This window comes from Mobula birostris, chromosome 6, assembly GCF_030028105.1.
Source record: "Mobula birostris isolate sMobBir1 chromosome 6, sMobBir1.hap1, whole genome shotgun sequence".
NCBI lineage: Eukaryota > Metazoa > Chordata > Chondrichthyes > Myliobatiformes > Myliobatidae > Mobula > Mobula birostris.
This window is the reverse complement of record NC_092375.1, coordinates 161,308,319-161,325,840: the sequence shown is the minus strand read 5'-3', so window position 1 is coordinate 161,325,840 and position 17,522 is coordinate 161,308,319. Positions and strand designations below refer to the sequence as shown.

At 41.6% G+C, this 17,522-nt stretch overlaps 1 protein-coding gene across 3 annotated transcripts in view; it reads right to left on the bottom strand.

Moving 5' to 3' along the window:
* The window catches only part of nckap1 (NCK-associated protein 1), a 154,274-nt gene extending 148,874 nt beyond the window's left edge, over window positions 1–5,400 (bottom strand). For all 3 annotated transcript variants that reach the window (XM_072261729.1, XM_072261731.1, XM_072261730.1), the window contains exon 1: window positions 5,106–5,400. In XM_072261729.1, coding sequence (XP_072117830.1) covers window positions 5,106–5,210 — 105 coding nt within the window. In that variant the 5' untranslated portion in view covers window positions 5,211–5,400. The remainder of the gene's footprint in view (window positions 1–5,105) is intronic.
* Between the last annotated feature and the right edge of the window lie 12,122 nt (window positions 5,401–17,522).

The window sequence follows — 17,522 nt, the reverse complement described above, 5'->3', positions numbered from 1 at the left end:
TCTTTTTCACATTGGGATCCCACCCCAAATCTTGGTTTGTGTGGATGCTGTGTCACTTGTCTGTTACAAACTAATGCCACGAAATAACAGGCAGTACACGGCATACAATTAAAGGAATTATATTTACGGATCTTAACTGAAGGGTTAGTAAAGAATAAGAAAAAGGCCCATTCTAATTAAACAGTCAAATGAGCACAAGTTGGAGCTCACCTTGAACTTCTGTCACTCACAGACTGGGTCCTCAGTCAGCGTGAAAGCCCACACCACTTCCTGATCGTTGCTTTTTTTTTTAAATTAAGTGCAATCATGAACAATAGCCAGATCAGAAATGCTGATCAAGTCAACTTGTTCCCGAAGAGAACTCTGGTAGACCAATCAGATGATTCACTGCTGCTCAGCGAAAGAACACAAAACAGGCACAAGGGTCACTAGCCCCTGCACCCCTGAAACACACCTGAGCGGTGCGGAAGAGGTATGTGCTATGCATGACCTGATCTGAAAGCATCATGTTGACTCATAACAGATCGTGCTCACGGTGGAACAGCTTAGTCAAGGATGGGGTGATGAGCACAGATGGACAAATTATACCTCTACTACCCCTTAATTCATCTCGAACAAACAGGTTTCCCACCAGATCGTATGCTACCACCTGTCTCCCCAGCGTCTTCTCTCCTCATCTCTTCTCGGACAAAAGCCCAAGACCAACCTTATTGTCCCTCACCAACAAAAACCTCCCACTGATTGGATTGCACACATTCCACATCATCCCTTATCTTCAACAATAACCTAAACAGGCTGAAAGCAGAACAAACTGCTCTTACAGAGCTGTTAAATGAAATACCTACAGTATCACAGTAAAGATGTGAACCAGGGCATTGCAGATAAAATGAGTATGCCCACAAGAAAATGAATCTCAGGATTGTATATGGAGACATATGTACTTTGATAATAAATTTACTTAGAATTTCATGCTCCCTTCACCCAGGATATACCTTCTTACAATTATTGCCATGAGGAAGAAGGTACAAGAGCCTGAAGACACACACTCAATGTTTTAGGAACAGCTTCTTTCCATCCAACATTAGATTTCTGAATGGACAATGAACCAACCCATGAACACTACCACACTATTTTTGGTCTCTTTTGAAGAAAAGGGATGATGTGGAATGTGTGCCATCCAATTAGGAGGACCACAACCATGTCATGGTTTGGAGGTTTGCATGCCCCAATGACCCGGAGAGCTATGTTGGCTGAAGTCAGGGCATTATGGTTTTGCTCTCGGTCAGACTCATTCCACCGAGATGCAGCACAGAGCACCATAGGAAGTCATTCCTGCCTGTGGCCATCAAACTTTACAACTCCTCCCTTGGAGGGTCAGACACCCTGAGCCAATAGGCTGGTCCTGGACTTATTTCATAATTTACTGGCATAATTTACATATTACTATATAACTATTTATGGTTCTATTACTACTTATTATTTATGGTGCAACTGTAAAGAAAACCAATTTCCCCCAGGATCAATAAGTATGATTATGACTACCCATGCCAAACAGGTCAAAGGTTAGAAGGCAGACTAAGAGTGGTCCACCAGTCCTCCAGGTTCAGGGGTTCAGCTCTGGGCTAACAACCCCAAGTGGTAAAACAAAATTGTTACGGAAACAGCAGTGAAGAATTCTTTTACATCCGAATCCGATGGTATTCCCGAGTCTCCACCCAGGATCTGTATGACTGATAGTCATGAAAACCGAGAGGAAGCTACTGACATGATGAACAAAGCCCTGAACACTGCCAGAGATGGGGATACGTATTATGGAGTACACCATTTAAACAATCACAGTCTAGGTTCAAAAAAAGTGTGTGAACCTCTGGGGTAATGCCTACTACAAAAGCTATTTGAAGCCAGGTGTTCCAATTGATGAGTTGAGATTGGAGGTGTGGGTTGTAGAGGTGCCCTGCCCTTTAAAAAAGACACACAAAGTCAGGTTATTGACAGAGCCTGCTCTTCTCAAGAAAGATCTCTTTATGTGCACCATGCCTCGATCAAAACAACTTTCAGAGGACCTTGGAATAAGAATTGTAGAGATGCACGAAACTGGTAAAGGCTAAAAAAGCATTTCCAATGACCTGAGTGTCTTCATCAATCCACAGTAAGAGAAATTGTCTCCAAATGGAGGAAATTCAGTGGTGTTGCTACCTCTCCCTCAGAGTAGGTGTCCTGCAAAAAAAAAAATCACACCAAGAGTACAAATGTGCAGTGCTGAAGGAGGTGAAAAAGAACCCAAGGGTAACAGCAAAAGACTTACAGAAATCTCTAGAACTTGCTAAAGTCTCTGCTCACGTGCCCATTATAAGAGATGCAACGAATAAGAACGGTGTTCTTGAAAGGCACCACAGATGAAACCACTGCCCTCCAAAAAAATAAAAAATTGCTGCACATCTCAAGTTTGCAAAGATGTTCAGCCGGATGTTCTACAATGCTTCTGGGATAATATTCTGTGTACAGATAAGATAAAAGTTGAACTTTTTGGCAGAAATGCACACTGTTTGGACGAAGAGGGGCACTGCACACCAACACCAAAATCTCATCCCAACTGTGAAGCTTGGTAGCATCATAGCTTGGGGCTGCTTTGCTGCCTCAGGGCCTGGACATCTTGCAATCATTGAGGGAACAATGGATTCAAAATTGTATCAGGACATTTTACAGGAGAATGTCAGGATAGTGGTCTGTCACCTGAAGATTAATAGAACAACAAGACAATGATCTGAAATACAAAAGTAAATTAACAACAGAATGGTTTAAAAAGAAAATATGTTTTGAAATGGCCAAGTCAGAGACAAGATCTTAACCCAATTGAGATGCTGTGGCATGACTTGAAGAGGGCTGTTCATGCAAGGTACCCCAGAAATACTGATGAACTGAATCAGTTCTGTATGGGGGAATGGTCTAAAATTCCTCCAAGCCAACGTGCAAGAGTGATCAACAGTTACCAGAAATGTTTGGTTGAAGTTATTGCTATACAAAGGGTGGGGGGTGGGGGGTGGGGGGGGGGAAGGGTCACACCAGTTACTGAAAGCGAAGGTCCACATACTTTTTCCAGCAAACACATGTAAAATTGGATTATTTTTCTCAATAAATGAACAAGTATATATTTTTGTGTCATTCATTTGATTGGGTTCTCTTTATTTAGTTTTAGGACATGAACATCTGATCACATTCTAAGTCATATTTATGCAGAAGCAGAAAATTCTAACGGGTTCACAAACTTTCTAACACCATTGTACACACTATATATAAAAAATAAAACTGTAAACACAATTATTCCTTAAAACATTGCAGCTTAAAGTGACTGAGCAGTGTCCTGATCCATAACTCAAAGTAACAAATCAGTATCATAGTCTAAGAAATTTGCACTAATACAAAGTATGTGCATTCAAGGTCAAATTTATGTAGGCATGCTGTTCCACAAAATGTAAAGCATTCTAGCAATATTCTGACAATTTTCGTGCTTATCGTGATCCAGCACAGTCTATTTTTTTAAAATTATAATTGAAGTTATTGACCCTGTACAAAATAGCAAATAAACTATGAGAAGGACAAGTAAAACCTGGACATTTTGTGAAGTTTTCAAAGTGATTAAAAATTTGAAGAAACTCTGGGGCTTTGTTTATTTTAGTTATGTAATTCGACCCTAGAAGTGCGCAACAGACATTAAGAAAAACCTAAACTACAACACCACTTTGCGTCTATATTAGGATTTCAATGCAATGAAAACAAACAAATCCATGCAAGGTGAAGAACTGAGACCAAGTCTTTTGATAAATGCATTTATAATTTAAAATATACAATTTTCTGCTTAAACTCCCATTACTTTAACATAATTTTTTGCGCTTTATTTGGTACTATCTTGCATGCAGTTGTATAAACAGAAATTCGAAAATAAGGCACTTCTAAAAAGTTACAAGTCATAACAATGTCAATGCGCATATTCAATTTAGCTAAATTTAAAAATTAACACTGCACCAAATCCATTTAAAATAATCTAATAACAATCCCTTGCAGATTAAAACAATCAGTGAATGACACCTTTATGTATAATGTTTTCCCTAAGTGTATTACGTCAAAAGTACCGTATAGATGTGGCCATATATTAGCATCCTGTTTTTTCTCTGTTGAGGCATTGGCAAATAAACTTCATCCAGCTGGAGGATTCTGTCGATCCGTGTTAGGCAAATCGCTTACTTAAAAATATGGACACATATTCCCACGAAGCAGTTGTCTACGAGCGTGTGCGATTTTCTACTACTTCCTCTATGAAACGCAATCAGAAGCCACACATCCGGCCAAAAAAACCACCTCAATGGGCTTCCTTTGATTTCTAAGGGCTTACTGATCTAGTTCAATTTTACATGACCAATTTAAACTTAAGAGGGCACTGATTATTAAAAATCACCTGTTCCTAATATATCGTTAAATAACACAGCAAAACCAAACGATGAATCGCAAATTATTACACCATTTTCAAACTACAACTGCATGATCATAAAACACATCTTCGGAACTTAATGAACTATTCGCGATTTTCAAATGCATATTTAGTAAACACCTTTCTGTGGAAAATAAAAATACCGTCAATTTCTGACGATCACAATATTTATGCAGTGTTCCTGATCTCACTGGACATTATTGACTTCAACTGAAAGTGGTCTTACTGAAAAATTAACAGCGTAAAATATCGGTGGGTCAAAATTTACACCTAATTCAACAGGCACAAACGTCTCCCAAGACGAAGGCCAACTCTTCTACCTTATTACACTGCGAAAAAGAAAATAAACAGGCATTACTCTGTGATGCATTGACACACACACACATACAAAAAGAAGCCGGAATTTAAACTCAAATAATCCTCCACTGGTTTTGTGCACAAGGCGTCAGATTGGAATCACTGCAGGCCGGGCATTGGGAACCATCATGTATTATATAGATAAGGGGTAAATTTGGACGGGAAAATAAAGCAAGAATGGTCAGATGGGAAGTACAGGCCGGTTGGTCATCCTGTGCCTGGCCAGGAGCACCTTCTCCTCGTCCCTGGCAGCAGCACCCACCTTTTTGATGTTATAAATTCGGGTCAGCATACCAATCCCCCTGTCGTTCAGGATTGTCAGCTTCTCTGCGATCTTCTGCTGGCTCGACATCACGGCGCGGGACATGGTGCGAGGTCGCGTTGGCTGGCCGTTTTCTTCCCCCCAGCCCAGAAAAGAAGAGTGGTTTTCGATCACGGGCCGAGGCTAACGAGAGGGCGAATCCTCCATCGACGCACAGCAGCAGCGCGCCCCGCCCCGCCCTGCCCTCGCCGTCAGCTCCTTCTCTAGGTGGTGGACCTGGCCCAGACCGAGGCTCTTCCTCCCGTGCCGTGGTGCCCCCACGTGACCGTCACTCAGCAGCGCCCCCCCAGTCCCCGGCTGACTCGCATCCCACCCGTCCACCACCGCCAGCCCCCAGCCGCCGGCGCTCACGCCCGGGACTTTACCCTTGAGCTTTCCGGCACGGCGCGCGTTTAGGCACCCGAGTGGAGATCGCTGTGAGGTATTGTTTCAGTGAGTCAGCGTGAACCATTTTAAGCACATGATTGATGATATGCAACCATCCTCCACTTAATCATCCATTCTTAAAAGAATCGCAAGGGGCTAGTCAGCCCATCTGATGCAGCCAGTCCCATTCCTGTAATTAAAAACAAAAAATGCTAGAAATACTAAGCAGATAGAGTATATCTGCGGAGGAAGAAACAAAGTTTCAGTTTGATGAGGTTCTATCAGAACCAAATGAAATTGAATGACTTAAGAGTGTGGTGGCCGAAAGAGAGCACCAAAGGTTTGTTGATCACACATTCATCTGGCTGGAACAGATGTAGGTAGAAGGGGATGAATGAAGACAGAAGTATGAAAGAAATAACAGAAAGATTAGCTTTATTTGTCACCTTTACATTGAAACATGCACGGAAATGCATCACTTGCATCAATGACCAACACAATCTGAGGATGTGCTGGGGGCAGCATTTAAGCCCGCAAGATAGTAAAGCTTTGGGCTTACAAACCACTACAGTTGTTGGAGATCTGAAATAAAATGAGAATGCTGAAAATGCTTCACAGGTCAGCAAGGCCTCTGTAGAGAAAGAAAAATGTGTGTTAACATTATAGACTGATGTCCTTTTAACAGAACATACTAGTTCTTCCACAATCTGAAAATGTTGGTTACGGTATTTGAAATTATTGAACTCACTGTTGAGTCGGAAGGGCAGTGTACCAAGTTAGATGAGATCCTGTTCCTTGAGGTAATAACATTGGGCAATGTTGGAATAATATAAAAAGTTTAAGCAAGAGAGGTCAGTGTGGGAGTGAGATAGATAAATAAAGTGACAGGCTGCTGGGAGCTCAGGGTCACCCTTGTGGGTGAACTGATTTGCATAAGCAGTATGCAAGACAAGCTTTTCACTGTATTTCTGTACACGTTACAACAATAAACCAATTTCAAATTCAAGGCAGAATAAACTGAAGCTGTTCTAATAGTGAGGAGGCAGTTTCAGTCATTTCTGTGTTCGCAGGACATTCATGACAGAAAATACCTTCTTCACGGATATATGACTGCCAAAAAAAACAATCAGTTCAGCCTGTTATTTTTAGTTCACAATACATACTAAAGCTTCTGTGAAATATCTGATTACTGCATTCCATCTTTCACATTATTGTTAAGAATGTAGCATTCCATTCCTGCTATTTACCTGTTACAAACTCCTTGAACAGTGCATCCTTGTAAATTGTCAAATTGAGCATTTTTTCCACAATTTTTGATTGTGAGACAAAGAGGAACCATCAACTTTCATCCCATGTCCTTTCACTTCAACAGAACTACAGACTCTGCATGGGAAATGATAAGGTTTATTGAGAAAGTAAGGAGGTATGGGATCCAAGGGGATATTGCTTTGTAGATTTAGAATTGGTCTGCCCACAGAAGGCAAAGAGTGGTTGTAGACGGGTCATATTCTGCATGGAGGTCAGTGACCAGGTATCTGTTCTATACCCCTTCTCTTTATGATTTTTATAAATGACCTGGATGAGGAAGTGGAGGGATGGGTTAGTAAATTTGCTGATGGCACAAAGGTTGGGGATGATATGGATAGTGTGGAGGGTTGTCAGAGGTTACAGTGGGACATCGATAGGATGCAAAACTGGGCTGAGACATGGCAGATGGAGTTCATCCCAGATAAGTGTGAGGTGGTTCATTTTGGTAGGTCAAATATGATGGTAGAATATAGTATTAATGGTAAGACTCTTAGCAGTGTGGAGGATCAGAGGGATCTTGGGGTCCAAGTCCAGAGGACACTCAAAGCTGCTACGCAGGTTGACTCTGTGGTTAAGAAGGCATATGGTGCATTGGCTTTCATCAACCGTGGGATTGAGTTTAGGAGCCAAGAGGTAATATTGCAGCTATATAGGACCATGGTCGGATCCCACTTGGAGTAGTGTGCTCAGTTCTGGTTGCCTCACTACAGGAAGGATGTGGAAACCGTAGAAAGGGTGTAGAGGAGATTTACAAGGATGTTGCATGGATTGGGGAGCATGCCTTATGAGATTAGATTGACTGAACTCGGCCTTTGCTCCTTGGAGTGACAGAAGATGAGAGGTGACCTGATAGAGGTGTATAAGATGACGAGAGGCATTGATCATGTGGATGGTCAGAGGCGGATACGATAGGGTCTTTTAAGAGACTCCTGGATAGGTACATGGAGCTTAGAAAAATAGAGGGCTATGGGTTATCCTAGGTAATTTCTAAAGTAAGGACATGTTTGGCACAGAGTTGTGGGCCGAAGGGCCTGTATTGTGTTGTAGGTTTTCAATGTTTCTATGTTCCTATGAAATATTTTTAAAAGGATCTTCTTGAATTGAATCAAAGGCATGACTAAAAGGTTAACTCTTCTTTTTCTTTCCTGAGATAATGGCTGATCTGTTTTCAGCATTTACTGTTTTTATTTTATATTTCCAGTATCTGCAGTTTGATTGATTGGCATTTTTTTCAACTTATTCTTTCTTTATTTTGTTAAGACCAGCATTTATTGTCCATTCCACATTGCCCTTGAGAAATTGAGGGTGTGCTGCCAGCTTAATCAGTTTTCCTATCATACTCTTTAGAAGGTAGATCCAGTGATGAATTTCTTTATCAGTACAGTCTCATGAATGTCTTACCTTCATCATGGCACTGAACAGTATTCTCAGGGACATTCCATATCAGTCTTACTGGCTCACACTGCCAGCAACAATGAAGCACCAGTGTGGCATTTCAAAGTCAGGATGGTGTGTGACTTGGATGATTCTTGAAAGTGCTGGGGTTCCTGTGCACCTGCTACCTCTGTCCTTCTTGTTGAAGGTTGTTGGTGTTAGAGGAGTTAGAGATATAAAAATGAATTGTGAACTCGCTGACGATCAACACTGGTCACCTCAGGGGTGTGTGCTTAGCCCACTGTTCTACTCTCTATACCCATGACTGTGTGGCTAGGCATAGGTATAGTTCAAGTACCATCTATAAATTTGCTGATGATAGAATCATTGTTGGTAGAATCTCAAATGGTTACAAGGGGGCATACAGGAGTGAGATATTCCAACTAATGGAGTGGTGTCGCAGCAACAACCTGGCACTCAATGTCAGTAGGACGAAAGAGCTGATTGTGGATTTCAGGAGGAGTAAGACGAAGGAACACATACCAATCCTCGTAGAGGGATCAGAAGTGGAGAGAGTGAACAGTTTCAAGTTCCTGGATGTCAGGATATCTGAGGACCTAACCTGGTCCCAACATATCCATGCAGTTATAAAGAAGGCAAGACAGCAACTATATTTCATTAAGAGTTTGAAGAGACTTCTATTGATGTACTATGGAGAGCATTCTGACAGGCTGCATCACTCTCTGGTATGGGGGGGGGGGGCTACTGCACAGGACCGAAGGAAACTGCAAAGGGTTGTAAACTTATTCAGTTCCATCTTGGATACTAGCCTACAAAGTACCCAGGACATCTTCAAATATTGGTGTCTCAGAAAGGCAGCGTCCATTATTAAGGGCCCCCAGCACCCACGGCATGCCCTTTTCTTGCTGTTACCATCAGGTAGGAGGTACAGAAGCCTGAAGGCACACACTCAGTGATTCAGGAACAGCTTTGTCCCTTCTGCCATCCGATTCCTAAATGGGCATTGAACACATGATTTTTAATTTATTCAATATATGTATACCATTATTTATTTATTTATTTATTTATTACTATTATTATTTTGTTTTAATTTTTCTTCTATATTACATATTGCATTGAACTGCTGCTGCTAAGTTAACAAATTTCACATCACATGCCGATGATAATAAACCTGATTCTGATTCTGAAAAGAACAAACTGGTTCTGTTTCTCCAAGCAGTTGAATGAATTTCCCTAAAGCATGTCAATTACTGAGAATGTTTCCAGAACGTCAGTTGTATGAATCTGCTGCCTAATACATTTTAAAGAATTGCACGTTTGCTGCAAGTATGTGTTTAATAGTATCAAGAAGGCAAGACTGAGCATACATACAGTATGGTACGGCCATGATCCTGGGGCATGAGTGCACCAGGAAGACTGTGGACAAAGACAAATGGAGAGCAGAATGTGCTGCATGGATATTAATGCTCACATACAAGTGGATACCTGCATCACCTAGCCATGAAAAGCACCGGTTACAGATGGACTAAGAAATGCTTAATCCGCATCTAATTCATTAGCCTGGACTCAAACATTGGCAGACATTTGTTGCTGCTAAGAACATTGATATCAAAGCTTCCCAGGACCTTCCAAAGGACAGCACTTCTCAGACAACCTTATAACTCCCTTCCCACAGGACCCATAAAATATCCAAAGCTTCTAGTCTACCTTGGTCCACCAGGATTGACACTTGGGTTAAAATGTTTGGTTTCTTCCACTGAATGCACTTGGTGAAAATGATCAGGAGATATAAGCATAAATTAACCACAAAAGCAAGGTGCTTTTGGATTACATACAAAACACTTGAGGAACTCAGCAGGGCAGAGACCTTTGCAACAGCATCTCTGATCTTGCACAACATGGACTTCGTCCTGCTGCAACAATCTATTTTGTCCAACTTTGCTGCTACTTCTGACAGGAACAAATAAAGACCATACACCAATGGAAAACATGGACTCTGGATCAAACAGTAGCCATGCTGGAATTCTAAAAGTTGGTGAGTCAGTGCTTCAGTGACAAATCTGTAATTACATTTTACACATCTGGGAAAAATCAGGTATACCAGGGAACCATAGAGTCATAGAATAATATAGCATGGAAACAGACCCTTCAGAACAACTGGTCCATGCCAAGAAGCCCATCTAAGCTGGTCCATTTGCCCATGTTTGATCCATATCCTTCTTAATTTTCTTATCCATGTACCAGTGCATAATGTCTTTTAAATGTTGTTAAATGTCGAGACCAAAGAACTGATTGTGGCCTTCAGGAGGGTAAGACAAGGGACAACAAACCAATCCTCATGGAGGGATCAGAAGTGGTGAGAGTAAGCAATTTCAAGTTCCTGGGTGCCAATATCTCCGAGGACCTAACCTGGTCCCAACATATCGATACAGCTAAAAAGAACACAAGAAAGCAGCTGTACTTCATTAGGAGTTTGAGGAGATTTGGTTTGTCAACTAAAACACTCAAATACTTCTACAAATGTACCATGGAGAGCAGTCTGACTGGCTGGATCACTGTCTGACATGGGTGGGCTACTTCACAAGATCAAAATAAGTTGCAGAAACTTGTAAAGTTAGTCAGCTCCATCAGGGGTACTAACTTCCATAGTATCCAAGACGTTTCTAAGGAGCAAAGCCTTAGGAAGGTGGCATCCATCATTAATATTCTCCACCACCTAGGACATGGTCTCTTCACACTGTTACCATCAGGTAGGAGGTACAAAAGCCTGAAGGCACACACTCAGCGATTCAGGAACAGCTTCTTCCCCTCTGCCATCTGATTTCGAAATAGACATTGATCCCAAGAACACTACCTCACTACTTTTTTATTTCTGTTTTTTATGCACTTCTTACTTTAACTTAACTATTTAATAGACTGTACTGTATGTACTTAATGTAACTCAGTTTTCTCTCTATATTCATTTCTCATGTAGTTCATTGTACTGCTGCCATGAAGTTAACAAATTTCATGATATATGCTGGTGATCTTAAGGGTTCAAAGGTTCATTTATTATCAAAGCAGTACAGTGGAGCTGAACAATAAGGTGCAAGGCAATAATGAGTTAAATTCTGAAGTCAAGAGTCCATCTTATCATATAAGGGGTGGTTCAGTAGTCTTGTAAAAGCAAGATAGAAGCTGTCCTTGAGCCTGGAAGTTTAGGCATTTGCATCTTCTGCCTGATGGTAGTGGAGAGAACATAGACATAGAAGAGAACAGCACAGTATGGGCTCTTCAGCTGATGATGTTGCACTGTAACATAAACCCAACTCCATGATTATCTAACCCTTTCCTCCTGCACAGTCCATAACCCTCCATTTCTTTTGTATACATGTGCCTATCTAAGAGTTTTTTTTGAATGTCCCTATTGCATTGATCTCTACTATCAAGCTGGGCAGTGCATTCTGTAATCTGCATCATTGAAGTCTAATCTGTGAGTAAAAAGAAAGGAAAACCCTACCTTTGACATCTCCCCTAAACTTCCCTCCACTCTCCTTAAACCAATGTCCTCTGATATTAGCCACTACCATTCTGGGGAAAAAATGTCGGCTGTCCACTCTATCAATGCTCTCGTAATCTTATACACCTGTATCAAATCACCTCTCATCCTCTATTACACCAAAGATAAAAGCTCGAGCTCATTCAATCTTTCCTCATAAGACAAACTCTCTAATCCAGACAGTATCCTGGTAAATCATTGTATACTCTCTAAAGCTTCCATCCTTCCTATAATGAGTTGACCAGAACTGAACGCAATGCTCCAAATGTGATCTAACCAGTGTTTTATAGAGCTGCAACGTTTCATCGCAGCATTTGATCCCAATCCCCTAACTAATGAAGACCAGCAGACTATATACCTTCTTAACCACACTATCAACTTTGAGGGATCTTTCGATCTCAGCCCCAAAATCCCTGTTTTTCCACACTACAAAGAATCCCATTGTTAACTTTGTATTTTTCTTTTTAAATTTGATATTCCAAAGTGTTTCACTTCACACTTTACATTTGTCACTTCTCTGCCCAACTCTGTATCCTGTCAATATCCTGTCTAAACATGCAACAACCTTCTACACTATCCACAGCAGCTCCATCTTTTGTGTCATCTGCAAACTTACTAACCCATCCTTCCACTTTCTCTTCCAAGTCATTTATAAAAATCACAAAGAGCAGGGGTCCCGGAACAGATCCCTGTGGAACACCATTGGTCACCAACTTCCAGATAGAATATGTTTGTGTCTCCAAACTTTGTGGATCAATTGGCACTCACAAACAAACCGTCCTGTTAACTACTAGTGGAACATAAGAAGAAAATTGATGGAAAGAATATCCAAGTGCCCATACTTATTCCAGTTGTAGGTTTGAGTTTCCAGTTCTAGTTTACAGCAAACACTGTCCTATTTTTCTTTGCTGCTATATAATCTTTTGTTTATAAATTTTAAAAATCTACAAAGGTTCATTTATTATCAAAGTATACAACTCTGAAATTCTTCAATTCTCCAGATAGCCCATGAAACCAAGAAAGAAAGACAGCACTATCATCAGCCCCCAAATCCCACCTCCCTGCAAAAAAACAAACAAAAATGGAACAGGCACCTCAATCCCCAAATTCCTCCTCCTGCACAAAAGAAGGAACAAAACGTATCAGGCACATTGACCCCCAAATTCCCCTCCCCGCCCAAAAATAAAGAGATCAGTCAAAAAAAACACAGTATATAAAAACTATAAGACTGAAAAAAATGATCCATATTTCAAATCCACATCCAAAATACAGAAAAAACCTGGACATACTCTCTGGGCACAGTGACAGGCTCTCCCCTCTCCGGTACAGAGTAACCAATCAAAAGGCAGGCAGCTGGCGCTCCCCCTCTGCACTCATTTCAATGCTTCATTCTCCCTTGTCGCTCGGCAGACAATGGAAGCTAAAATCAGCGAAATGGGATCAAACATCGGATCGTGCACCATCCTCCTCATGCTGCCTCTGCCTCTTGGAGACTGCAGAGCGCTGTAACACCCAAGTGATTTCCAAACAGCAAAACACCAGCTCCAGCAGTTCCAGAATCACATTCAAAGTGAGAAACAAATGTAAAAGACATAAAAGAAGTGAAAAAGGTGGTTTCATGATCTTTCCAGAAGATGTTGACCAAAAGAGCGTTGTACATAGGCGCCATCTTCACTGGCAGCGTTAATTCTGATTCTGATTCTGTTTCTGCGACCAACCTCAACCACTTCATCTGGCAGATTCTGTATACGAACCACCTTCTGTGTGAAGGCATTACTCCTCAGATGCCTTTTAAATCTTACCTCTCTCATCTTAAATTTATGCCCTCTAATTTTTTATTCCTTTTCTCTGGGAAAAAAACAGCGTGCATTCACCCTGCAACTTGTCTATGCCCCTCTTGATTTTAAGACCATGATATATAGGAGCAGAATTAGGCTATTTGGTCTATCAAGTCTGCTCCGCCAATTCATCATAGCTGATCCAATCTTTCTCTCAGCGCCAATCTTCTGCTTTCTCCTCATATCCCTTCATGCCCTGACCAGTCAAGAATATATCAATCTCTGTCTTAAATATACATAAAGACTTAGCCTCCACAGATGTCTGTGGCAAAGAATTCCACAGATTCACTAGGAAGAGGTGCAGTCGACGTTTCAGGCCGAGACCCTTCGTCAGGACTTCGCCAGCAACTTTTATGTGTGTTGCTTGAATTTCCAGCATCTGCAGAATTCCTGTTGTCCACAGATTCAGTACCCTCTGACTAGAGAAATTCTTCCTCACCTCCGTTCTAAAAGGTCAACCCTCTATTGTGAGGCTGTGTCCTCTGGTCTTAGACTGTCTGACCACAGGAAACATCCTCTCCACATCCACTCTATCAAGGCCTTTCTCTATTCAATAAGTTTCAATGAGGTCACCCCTCATTCTTCTGAATTACAGTGAATACAGGCCCAAAGCCATTAAACACTCTTCATATGACAAGCCATTCAATCCTAGAATCATTTTCGTGAATCTCCTTTGAACTCTATCTAGTTTCAGCACATCTTTTCTAAGGGCCCAAACATGCTCACAGTACTCCAAGTGGGGTCTCACCAGTGCTTTATAAAGTTTCAACATTACATTCTTGCTTTTAGATTCCAGTTCTCTTGAAGTGAATGCTAACATTGCATTTGCCTTCCTCACCACAGACTCAACCTGCAAATTAAACTTTAAGGAATCCTACACAAGGACTCCCAAGTCCCTTTTCACCTCAGTTTTGGTACTTTCTCTCCATTTAAAAAATAGTCAACCCTTTTATTTCTTCTACCAAAGTGCATGACCATACACTTCCCAACATTATATTCCATCTGCCATTTCTTTGCCCATTCTCCAAATCTGTCTAAGTCCTTCAGTAGCCTCTCTACTTCCTCAAAACTACCTGCCTCTCCACCTATCTTCATATCATCTGCAAATTTTTCAACAAAGCCGTCAATTCCATCATCCAAATGACTGACCTATAACATTTAAAGAAACAATCCCAACACAAACCCCTGTGGAACACCACTGGTCACCAGAAGCCAGCCAGAAAAGGCTTCCTTTATTCCCACTCTTTGCCTCCTGCCAATCAGTCACTGTTTCATCCATGATAGAATCTTTCCCGTAATAGCATGTGCTCGTACTTTGTTAAGCAGTCTCATCCGTGGCACCTTGTCAAAAATCTTTTGAAATTCCAAGTACACAACATGAACCAATTCTTCTTTCTCTATCCTGCTTGGTATTTCTTGAAAGAATTCCAACAGATTTATCAGGCAAGATTTTCCCTGATGCTGATTACAGCCTGTTTTATCATGTGCCTCCAAGTACCCTGAGACGTTATCCTTAATAAACAACTCCAACATCTTCCCAACCACTGAGGTCAGACTAACTGGCCTATAGTTTCCTTACTTCTGCCTCTCTCCCTTCTCGAAGAGTGGAGTGACGTTTGCAATTTTCTGATCTTCCAGAACCATTCCAGAATCTAGTGATTCATGAAAGATCATTACTTATGCCTTCACAATTTCTTCAGCCTCCTCTTTCAGAACTCTGGGGTGTACACCATCTAGTCCAGACCTTCAGACCTTTGTTTCCCAAGAACTTTCTCTCTAGTAGTGGTAACTTCATGCCCCCAATACCTAGAACTTCCACCATCCTGCTATGATCTTCCACAGTGAAGACTGATGCAAAATACTTATTCAGTTTATCCAACATTTCATTGACCCCCATTATCACCTCTCCAGCATTGCTTTCCAGCAGTCTGATATCAACTCTCGCCTCTCTTTTACACTTTATGTATCTGAAGAAACTTTTGTTATCCTCTTTGATATTATTGGCTAGCTTACTTTCATATTCCATCTTTACTTTCTTCGTGACTTTTTAGTTGTTTTCTGTTGGTTTTTAAAAGTTTCCCAATCTTCTAACTCCCCACTAATTTTTGCTCTATTATATGGCCTCTCTTTGGCTTTTATGTTGGCTTTGACTTCTCTTGTGAGCCACGATACTGTCATGTTCCTTTAGAATACTTCTTCCTCTTTGTGATGTATGTATCTTGTGCCTTCTGAGTTGCTTCCAGAAATTCCAGCCATTGCTGTTTTGCTATCATCCCTGCCATTGTTCTTTTCCAATCAATTCTGGCCAACTCTTCTCTCATGCCTCTGTAATTCCATTTATACCACTGAAATATAGATACATCTGACTTCAGCTTCTCCTGCTCAGATTTCAGGGTGAACAATGTTCTTTTACTTTAAGCTCTCTAATCAATTCTGGTTTATTGAACACCACTCAATCCAGAATAGCTGATCCTCCAGTGGGCTCACCCACATGCTGCTCTAAAAAACCATATCGTAGGCACTCTAGAAATTCCCCCTCCTATAATCCAGCCTGATTCTCCCAGTCTACCTGCATGTTGAAGTCCCCCATGACAATTGTAACATTATCTTTTTGGCATGCATTTTCTAACTCTCGTTGTAATTTTTAGGCCACATCCTTACAACTGTTTGGATGTCTGTATACAACCATCAGGGTCTTTTTACCCTTGCAGTTCCTTAGCTCTATCCACAAAGATTCAACACCTTCTGAACTCTTTCTAATGATCTGATTTCACTTTTTACCAACAGAGCAATGCTGCCTCCTCTGCCTTCCTGCCTGTCCTTTTGATACAGTGTGTTAAACTTCCAGCTATAATCTTCTTTCAGCCCTAATTCAGTGATGCTTACAATATCATACCTACCAATCTACAACTGTGCTACAAGTTCATCTACCTCATTTCGTATATGCACCCATTCAGATACAACACCTTGAGTCCTGTATTCACCCTTTTCGATTTTGTCCAGCACATCCTGTTAGCTGCAATTCTGTCCTACCAACTGCCTCTCCTCACTACACGTAGTTTCTGTTTGTTATCCAGCTACCTGATCTTCAGCACTACTATCCACCTTTCCTACAATAATTCTTCTGTTGAAAAATAGGCTGCTCAGGACAATAGTCGTACCATGCTCAACCTTTTAATTCCTAGCTTTGTCTGAAATCTTCCCAACATCTGCCTCCTCTACCTCTCCACTTACTGTTCTGGCACTCTGGTTACCATTCCACTGCAACTCTGGTTTAAACCCCACCATGCAGCTTCCCGCTAGGATATTAGTCCTTCTCCAGTTCAGGTGCAAGCTGTCCCTTCTGTACAGGTCCCACCTTCCCTGGAAGAGAGCCCAGTGATCCAAAAATCTTTTTGTCCTTCCTCCTGCACGAACTCCTTAGCCACATATTAAACTGTACAATCTTCCTTGTTCCAGCCTCACTAGCACATGATGTGGGTAGCAATCCTGAGATCACAACCCTGGAGGTCCTGCCCTTTAACTTAGCACCTAACTCCCTGAACTCCCTGTGCAGAACCTCGTCACTCATCCTACCCATGTCATTGGTACCTACATGGACCATGGCTTCTGGCTGTTCACCCTCCTACTTAAGAATGCTGAGGACTAGATCTGAGATATTCCAGACCTTGGCAACTGGGAGGCAACATACTATCCAGGAATCTCATTCTCGCCCACAGGACCTCCTGTTCGTTCCTCTATCTAATGAATCCCCTATCACCACAGCGTGCCTCTTCTCCGCCCCCCCCCCTTACATTCTGAGTCAGAGGCAGGCTCTGTGCCAGAGACTCAACCACTGCAACTTTCCTCTGTCAGATCATCCCCCCCCACTGTATCCAAAGTGGTATGCCTGTTGGTGAGGAGGAAGGCCAC